The sequence below is a fragment of the Megalops cyprinoides genome, chromosome 8 (assembly GCF_013368585.1).
Source record: "Megalops cyprinoides isolate fMegCyp1 chromosome 8, fMegCyp1.pri, whole genome shotgun sequence".
Taxonomy (NCBI): domain Eukaryota; kingdom Metazoa; phylum Chordata; class Actinopteri; order Elopiformes; family Megalopidae; genus Megalops; species Megalops cyprinoides.
This window is the reverse complement of record NC_050590.1, coordinates 33,617,354-33,627,248: the sequence shown is the minus strand read 5'-3', so window position 1 is coordinate 33,627,248 and position 9,895 is coordinate 33,617,354. Positions and strand designations below refer to the sequence as shown.

The window sequence follows — 9,895 nt, the reverse complement described above, 5'->3', positions numbered from 1 at the left end:
ATTTATTGTCACAAATTTAACACTGTAACCTTACCAATATGGCGGTGTTTCCCCACCCACAACAGTGGCTCTTGTCAACGGTTGGTAATTTCCGCTTCCGTTTGAATCTCTGACAGAACACAAGTAAAAAGAAAGATGGCGGACCGCAGGATAAGCGGACCAGGGACCCATCTCTTTCACAAAGTCCCACTGAAAAATACCGTTTTGGTCAGGGTTTTTGTCCTTTTCACCGTTCTTTTGGCTGAGCTCGGTGGCGCTACCACCCACTGGGTTGTCACAGAAGATGGAAAAATTCAACAGCAAGTACGCCAACGATCTGTACTTATTGATATAGCCAGCTACTGTTAGCACTAGCTATCTACTCACCGTGTAAACAGCAGGCGTGTGGTAGTTGTAACTCGCTACCTGGCTGGACATTCGCCACAGCGCCTGTTAGTCAGCTATAAGCAGAGAATTGTGTAAGAAAGGATGCAGAAATCCAAGATGGCATGATCTTGTGTTAGTGGTGGTGTCTGATACCAGTCGAACACAACTGATTAATGGCTTGCTACATTTCGCTTTATGAAAGGATGTGTTTCCTAGTCAGTTGCCGAGACAGACGTGACTGTGTTAAGAAGTAGCTAGGTAGCTTGCAATCAAGCAGACAAGCTAAATAATTTCTAGAAAGGGATTGCTTTCGGTCTGTAGACGTGTCGACCCGTATTACCATGCGAGAGAGACAATTATATGTTAACTTCCAACTGATTGTCTCATAACTTGCCAGCTCTCTCCAGCATGTGCTTTCACCTTGAATGTCTGTTCTGTCGCAGGCAGGACGCATCATAGCAACAAACATTTTGGATGAACAACACAAACCGGTTATGTACTAGCGAAACCAGTTATGTCGACACGTTGACCCTTAGCAGGTTGGACTGTCCGAATCCCCCTGTTGGGTGTCACTATCGTTAATGCCCTGACTAGCAAATTGCGCAGGTTGCTTCCATTCCGACTAAATGAATGTCAGAATCAATTATATATCATTACTAATTAATGTACATACAGGTGGATTCCCCCCTTAACCTGAAACAGCCACACAACCTTGTCACCTTCATGCAGCAGGAGCAACGTGTCAACTACCTCAAGGAGCTGGAGGTGAGGGGATGCATGGACAATCGTCATTTCTACGCTTATAGCCAGTTATTGCTGAATAAGTAAGCCGTCTGTTTCAGAATACAGTATGGCTTTTTGTTCATGTAAAACAGAATAATAGCAAATGCCTGTTACGGCCATGTTTTATGTTGCGTTTCTATTGCTTTTGCGTTTTTATGGCTTTGTGTATTTTTTGTATGTTTTTCTTTTTTCCAATTAGCTTTCTATTTTAAAGTATATTATTAGAGACTATACACAGCAATCTGTGTTTTTGTTACAAACAGCTTGAACTGTTCTAGTAAAGTAAGTATTGGATAGTAGATCTCATAACTTCCATCCAGCACTCCTTGGTCTAATCTATTGATTCAGTTGCCGTGAGTGCTATCAAGAGAGACACATTTCATTAGTCTGTTTGGCCTGTCCTACTGATGAATGTCTAATGGAAATAATACCAGATATTTAATTATTGAAGCATTCATTGATGAGATATGTAATTGATTACTTGTCACACAAGTACAGTGCTTCTAAAGGGATGTCTTTCGTAGTTCAATTTATTAATGATACACTGTATTCTCATAAACAGCCGATTGTTATAGTTTGAATTTCAAATGAGTGGACAAAATTATATGGGTTTTAAAACTCTCCTGTTAAGTGAAGGGATGTTCTTAATGATGGAACAAAAATATCTGGATGTACAGTGCTGTATACAGTCCTTTTTTAAACAAAAAGACTAACAGAATGCTAGTGCTGCGTGATCTTCAATTTCTGTAAATACTTTTCATCTCCATGGTCTTTTAGCAGTTTCAACATTGTTGACTATACAGTGCCCCATTTCACAGCTGTGTGTCTATGGCAAGTGTCTTGTCAAACATAAGGTTCCATTTCTTAATGTGTCGTAAGCGTCTTTCTTTTTCTTGCCGTGTGGACTGCCATCTGTGCTCTTAGGTAACTTTGTTTTCTCAAGGATTATTTTTGTGTTATGTGCTTTGGTCATTTGGTGCAGTTTCAAAATATAAATGCATTATTATGCTATGTTACATTCCAGTATTGTATTGCATTTTGAGAATGAGCCCAAAATTATTGCTGTTTGATTCTTAAACATATCCTGTTGAAACAGTGATAGTATAGAAATGATATTGTCCAAGTGTTTTCAATTACTATATGCAGTTGATTCCTTACAGTATATCCATATTACTTAGAAGAGGAATATTCACTTTCTTGCAGTTTATGGCAGCACTCTGTGTGTGTGTGTGTGTGTGTGTGTGTGTAAAAGCAGAATTAGATTACATGAATCTTCCATCTTGAGAGCCATTGTGAATGGCTCCATCACCTCTATCTCTTCTCTCCCCTGCCCCTCCACCGCATGTGCACAGAAGCAGCTTGTTGCTCAGAAGATCCACATTGAGGAGAACGAGGACAGGGACACGGGGCTGGAGCAGCGGCACTACAAGGAGGACCCAGACTGTGTGATGGCCAGGGTCCCCCTTGGGGACCTGGACCTGTACGACGGCACCTACATCTCGCTGGAGAGCAAAGATATCAGGTGAAGGATGGCTTGTGTTGCAGCACTGTCAGATACCCTCAGAGAGTCCAAGTGAAATCCACAAATACAGTACCGCATGGCTCCCAAAGTCTTACAAAGACACTGAGACTAGTAAGAGACAAGTTAAGACTGTGCAAAGAGGATCTGTCAAAGGTATAAAACAGCCGCATTTTCAGAATAATAAACAAAGTGAACAGACAATAAGTAGATAATCAATGTGTATTTTTTATCATAATGCTATACATGTTTGTAATGTGTGAAATACATGTATGAGAGCTTAGACTGGCAAGGTTCTCTGCGGCCTTGGAACAGAGAATATTGGGTTGCATGATTATTTGAAACTGAATGCGAATTCACAGATGAACTGAAACTGTACATCAGTTTCTTATCCTAGAATTGAAATTGGTGTGGTGGGTAGCCATTGTGCATCTTGTGGAAAAATCCTTTAAGCTGTATTCTTTCCTGGGGAAGTTTTTGTATTGTTCAGCATCAGCTGACTGGGTTTCTTTTGTTTGTTGCGCCATGCAGTCCTGAAGACTACATCAATCCCAGATCCCCTCTGCCGCCAGACCTGGAGGAGCCAGATTGCAGCAAAGTTCTTGAGTTGCCGTACAGCATTCATGCTTTCCAGCACCTCAGAGTGAGTGAGTCCTCCACTTTCAGTGGTGTGGACAACATACCCTAAGTAGTCAGGCACACACATGGGCACACACACGCGCGAGTTTTGGTCAAGCAATGATAACACAGTTGGGAGAAGCTGACACTTCCAGAAGAATATGGGCTTTATGAATGTCAGGATTTAATTTTATAATATTCATGATTTTGTCTGAGACCTGGTAATCATAGTTGACTGATATCAGCCACGGTGACCACCCTTAAAATGGAACAGTTTCAGCTGCAGGAAATAATTTTGTGAACCTCAAAACCTTGTTATTTGGGGGGATGCTGTCTGTGAAGAGGGAGAGGAATGTGATATTGTTTCCTTTTAAACTTAACCGTTATTTTCCCAGATGATTTCAGAGTAATCCCACAAAATAATCCAACAATGTTCTGTTTAACTTTATGAAAGAACTGGTGATCTACACTGACTAACACTACTCAGATTAACACTATCCTTGCATACACCAAAGGAAAATTAGCTCTCATCCAGATTCACTGCTGGGAAACAGGCTGACATTTTCCCAGTCTTGCATCCGGAAATGGGTTGAAAAGCGACTGTGGCTTTCCCCTCAGGGTGTACAGGAGAGGGTCAACCTGACGTCCCCACTGCTTTCCAAGGAGGACCCCATCTTCAGCTCCCTGTCAAACAAGCTGGGCCGCAGCATGGACGAGGTGGGCCATCGGATACAGCAGGGCCTGCTGCGGGTAAGAGCCATGCCTATAAAATAAAACTGCACCTACGCCCAAGCTGTTAGGTCAACAAATATGTTTCAGGCAGCTGGTGATGTGCATGGTAGCCATTGTGCAAGCGTGGACCATGCATGTGGGTGTGTCTTTTCCCCAGGGCAAAAGGACATAGAACAGATTCGGTGTCTTAATCAGGATTCTTTTATATCCCCCATCCCCCGACCCATGGGCCAGAAGGACAAAGGACTGCTCTGTGGACTTGAGGGCCAGAGTCCAAGCGAGGATGGCATTCTCAGCTACTGTGTGTGCAGCAACAGGCTTAGAGTAGACACACTCCGAATTGATTTTCTGATGATTTGGATTTAGAATTTTAGTTGGATTTAGAAATTAGCCTCAGTATAATGTGAATGCATAGTTGAAATAGTGCAACCTGCAGAAACTGAGTAGAACTAGACAGTCCAGTGTCATTTCAAAACTGATGTCCAGAGGTGGCTCTGCTTTCGAAAATCGCAGAATCTTTTGTTTCTGTAATGACATCAGAAGCGTGTTGTATGTTATGCTAAGGGTTATGTCACTGTAAGTTAATATTAAATGTACTATGAAATGGTGTGCAAAATGTAATTTTTATCTTTATTACATACTGTAAACAGTAAATGTTTAGATAAGATTTTGACTGGTATTGCATCTAGTGAGCAGTAGACCTTGCTTGCTGCACATATGTCGCTGTATGTCTGTATACAGACTGGAATCATTGTGTCACCTGTTTTGTCTTCATATGACCTTCTGTATGGCACAAAATTCTTCAGACTCGCTCGAGTAAAGTCATTGCTAAATTATTTACTTTTACAAACCTGGAATATTGTTTCAATACAGTGTTGGTACCTGAAGTGTGTCTCCTCCTGCTGAAGAAGTAAGAAAGTCTGTGACCACGATTGACAGGCAAGCTGTCCTGTTAAAAACCTATCTGTGTGTGTCCCCAAAACAGAACTCCTCCTCGTGGGTACTGTACAACCTGGCATCCTTTTATTGGCGCATGAAGAATGAGCCCAAACAGGCAGTGGACTGTGCAGTCCGGGCACTGCATTTCTCCCCTAGGTATACCTCAGCTAGAGGTTTCAACATGTTATGTGTTCTTCTTGCTCTTCTTTTCTCTTCTCTGCTCTTGTCTTCTATTATCTTGTCTTTATTCTTCTTTTTCCTTCATTCCTCTTCTCTTCTCTCCTCTCCTCTTCTCCTGGCTTCTGGACACCCTGAGCCACCTAAGGGTATCTCTGAATTCTGTAATGTTTGCTGTTGCGTGATTTGTTTGATTTTTTTGTTTGTCTTTGAGTAGGCAAGTTTTGGGGCTGTGCTGTCCTGTGTGTGCAAGAACACTTTGAGGTGTGTGTGTGTGCGCGTGCATGCACGCGCGTATGTGTGCGCGTGAGCAATTCACCCTAACAGGTTAAGTGTGTGCTCTGTGTGTGTACTTCGCCCCTTAAAGGCAGCACAAGGATGTGGCACTGGTGAACATGGCGAACGTCCTGCATCGTGCGCACTTCTCTGCTGATGCTGCCGTCCTGGCACATGCTGCCCTGGACCTCACCTCTGACCTCCTCACCAGCCACTACACCCTGGGCAACATCTACGCTGTGAGTATTATACACAACTTAAACCATGGATAACAGACTTGGCACATGGACATTAATGCAAATGACAGCCCTGCCCAATGTAGGGTTGATGAAGCTTTGTTTGCCCATCATTGTGTTACAATGCACTCTACTTAAGTGTTGCTGAATTACATATTGTGTAAAGCTCTGATTGCTACCTCAGGAGCCAGCACATGGTGGAAATAGAATTTTTATATGGAAATATGACACCTGTGTACACTGAATGATCCAGTGCTCCTTCACAAAGCTGGAATCCTTCTGCGCTGTGTGACTGGGAATCTGCTGTACTTACCCTGAAGGGAACACAGGATATTCTGATTTTTGTTTGCCTGTGCTTTTAATTTGTAAAATGGTAGCCTTGGATAGAGTAGGTCAGTGGTCAAGACATTCATTTTGAGCACAGGCTGAGCTCTGTGAGCCTAGGTTTCATCCCAGTCATGTCATTAGCTGTCGATGATCATGAGTTTCGTTCCACAAGGCCAGGAGTTTGTATTGTTTTATTGCATACTAGCGGCCCCCTCTGGTCAGTTCAGCCCCTGAAACTGTTCCTGTGTAAAACTACATGGAAAGTGTCTTCCTCTGACTTATATCTGTGCAGGCTTGGCATGGAGACTGTGCTGTGTAAAGAAGTGGCACTTTGCATCATGTGTTTCTGAGGAGAGCACATGCTTGCCTACATTGTTGGTGGGGTTGTGTGGTGATGAGTGGCATCTCTATAATGCAATTGGGCATTCCAAATTTAGAGAAAAACGGGAAGAAGGCAACATTCTAAATTAAAAAAACTGAAATTTAATATGCTGCTCCTTAACATTAGTAGGGGTGCATATTGAAATGTGAGGTCCTGGTAGTAAAGCAGAGAAATCTGCATTTCTTTACAAAATGCTGTCGGTGGCCTATTATTTAAATAATGGAAACTCCATGTCCAACTCCCTGTAATTCAACTCTGGAGACTTGCGGAGGGCCAGAGTCCAAGTGAGGATGGCATTCTCAGCTACTGTGTAGCAACAGGCTTAGAGTAGCCACACTCTGAATTGATTTTGTGATCATCTGGAATTAGAATTTTAGTTGGATTTAGAAATGGATTGTTATTTTTGTCTTTCTTGGTTTGTCAGTCATCAGGTCTGTCTGTGGCCCAGGCTCGATTACTTTTGGGTTACCTAGTAGTCAATTAACCTGTCAGTTTTGTCTGCTTGTTTGTGGATTAGCCTCAGTATAATGTGAATGTATAGTTGAAATAGTGCAACCTGCAGAAATTGAGTAGAACTAGACAGTCCAGTGTCATTTCAAAACTGATGTCCAGAGGTGGCTCTGCTTTCGAAAATCGCAGAATCTTTTGTTTCTGTAATGACATCATGACATCACGGGCATGGTTATTACTCATCATGTTGTAAATTAATATTAAATGTACTATGAAATGGTGTGCAACATGGAATCTTTATCTTTATTACATACTGTAAACATACAGGACTGCGTTACACCATGTAAGGTATGTGAATTTTATTGATTATTAATTTTTTAAAATTCTCAGTGTAGACTGTGTGATCTGACTAACCGAGCGTTTCTGAGATTTTCCTGAGTTCATCTCTGTCTGCTACCACTCCACTGTAAGATAAGGTATTCTGGCCTGTCTACATTTTGGAGCAAGGCAAGATCACTGGTGTGAGCAAATCAAAGTCCCACACACATTGATGCATAAACCTGTTTTGTGAGCAATCAGTAGACTATATACTCAACTTAGCTAAATATTTGGAGTCTGTTTTAGTAAAGCAATGAATAACAGTTGTCATTTGTAGAGAGGAGAAAGAAGGTGGAGCAGTATTTCCTTCAATTTATGTGCAAGTTAGAGTTCTTGAAGTGCATTATGAAACCATAACAGGATAGCCTGAGCTCTTGCATATAACAAATAAAGAGTCTTTCAGTATGGATCCATGTAGTCATAAAGGTAAGGACAATTTTGATTGTGGACCTTCAGAGAAGGCATGCTATTTAGACTGATGTTCCAGTTCCAAATTAGATAGCAGAGTTGCGGTGCGACATGCAGCATTCTGGCCTGGATCACTTGTCTTTGGAGAAGTCTGATCACAGTGCATCGGAGAACTGTTCTGTGAGTTGATATCAGTTCTGTGACCTTGTATGTGTACACCTGGGTTTGTTATTAACATGGTCCCTCGTGTTCCTCTCTGTTTTTTTTAATATATATTTCTCATTATGGCAAATGTCTTCTGTGTGTGTCCTCAGATGTTGGGAGAGTACAACCATTCAGTGCTGTGCTATGATCAGGCGCTACAGGCCCGGCCAGGTTTCGAGCAGGCACTCCGGCGCAAGCATGCTGTCCTCTGCCAGCAGAAGCTGGAGCAGCGGCTGGAGGCGCAGCACCGGTAAGATCTTGGCCCCATTCTGACTCCACCCTGACCATGCCCCACTTCCACTTCCATACCTGAACTGTAATATGGGAAATTTACATTTGCATTCATTCATTTGGCAGATTGACTCACAAGAACTGCATTCAGTAGGGTTAGGTAATTGGCCACATAGATACCATTAGAGCCGACCTTGAAATGTAGTGCCAGCAGATGAGGAGGTACGGTGACCAGGGCCGTACCAGGGTTGTACAGCTTTAAAAACAGTTCTGTCAGTAGTCTTTAGGCCATAAAGTGAGTTTGCCTTGTATTTGTACTGCTGTGTGTATGTGTGTGTTGTATTCTCACATACTCCTTGTGACCACAAGTGTAAGGGGCACCACTTACTGCCCTTGATGGTTTCTCATGAGTGGAACAGCTGTGCAGTTTGGTCAACAGCCGTGTACCCTGGCAGGTCCCTGCAGCGCACCCTGAATGAACTGAAGGAGTACCAGAGGCAACATGATCATTACCTCCGCCAGCAGGAGGCGCTGGAGAAGGACAAGCTCATCCAGGAGGAGCAGATTCTGCGCAACATCATCCATGAGACACAGATGGCCAAGGAGGCACAACTGGGTGAGGCATACATACTTCAGCATGTTTCACTCTACCTTCATTGCTGTGTGAATGTTGCTGTGAACGTGTGTGTGTGTGTGTGTGTGTTTGTATGTGTGTGCACGTGTGCGCACATTTGTGGGGATAGGAGGTGAAGAATTGCACTGATCGCATTTCCATGTGTTAACTGCATCATACGGCTTATACGGTGCACTCCTTTTATAAGAATCACATTGGTTCAGGACTATTTGATTCTTGCAGATAGTTGATTCTTAAAAGGTGAGCTTTAAATGAATGGATAACATTTATTTATTTGTTATGTAATGTTTTTTTTTCGTGTGTAATTTTGATTGTATTTAGCTAAATGCTTCAGGGAAGAAAGAAAGATTGTTTTTATGCAATTCTGTATTAAATGAGATAACACAGTATGATTCATATTAACTTTGAATTCATATTAACATCGCCTTTCAAATTACCTGCACAGTGTATGCCTCAGTGCCATTGCTTGCCACAGTTAATGTCAAACTAAGTTAAAATAAATGCAAAAAAAAAAAATCAGCTGGCAGTCTTGAGTGCCTCCATGACATTTACCACTGTGTAGTCCACAAAGGTGTCTGTGTACTTTACATACGTTTGCTTCATTCTGTATTCACATTATGGGCTTTTGGAGGCTTAGTGAGTATAGATGATAAAATGGTCAATTTCACAGCCCTGAGTGTTCGCTAAGACTCATCTCTATTTTAAGACTAAGGAAGAGAGGTTTAATAGATCTCCCTTAATGTAAGCATTTAGCTAAAACTTCCAGGCACGTAGCATACCTTTTTTTCTTAAAAAAATTAATGTGCTAAATACTCACGTAATAAGCACAAGAGATGTGTGTGAGTACCATATAAATGCATAAAAATTTTGAAAAGCTTTTTGGACTACTGTGCTATTGACCTCTTTTGGGTCATATTACATGTCAGTTTGTCCAAAACATTTCTTATAAATCATGGGTTAAACGATACATTGATTTGTATTAATGCATCGATACAAAAGTAGGTATACAGCTATAGCAGTTTTACATGTAAGAATTAATCCATACCATGGGTTTTTATTGGTTTACTCATGTTAATGCAGCACCTTGGATGAAGCTAGAACACTTCTGATATGACCCTAGTTCAGGGGTCGGCAACGTTTTTGACATGAAGTGCCAGTCTGAAATGTTCTTGTTAATTAGTGTGCCATATCAGCATTAAGTTTAACATTAGGCCTGCACAATATGACAGAAAATC

The 9,895-nt window shown here is 41.8% G+C and overlaps 1 protein-coding gene across 2 annotated transcripts in view; it reads left to right on the top strand.

Moving 5' to 3' along the window:
* Window positions 1-129: 129 nt before the first annotated feature.
* ttc17 (tetratricopeptide repeat domain 17) overlaps window positions 130-9,895 on the top strand; it is a 29,456-nt gene continuing 19,690 nt past the window's right edge. For both annotated transcript variants that reach the window (XM_036535474.1, XM_036535473.1), the window contains exons 1-9: window positions 130-303; window positions 1,042-1,131; window positions 2,502-2,671; window positions 3,200-3,311; window positions 3,905-4,036; window positions 5,004-5,113; window positions 5,502-5,649; window positions 7,906-8,045; window positions 8,482-8,642. In XM_036535474.1, coding sequence (XP_036391367.1) covers window positions 136-303; window positions 1,042-1,131; window positions 2,502-2,671; window positions 3,200-3,311; window positions 3,905-4,036; window positions 5,004-5,113; window positions 5,502-5,649; window positions 7,906-8,045; window positions 8,482-8,642 — 1,231 coding nt within the window. In that variant the 5' untranslated portion in view covers window positions 130-135. The remainder of the gene's footprint in view (window positions 304-1,041; window positions 1,132-2,501; window positions 2,672-3,199; window positions 3,312-3,904; window positions 4,037-5,003; window positions 5,114-5,501; window positions 5,650-7,905; window positions 8,046-8,481; window positions 8,643-9,895) is intronic.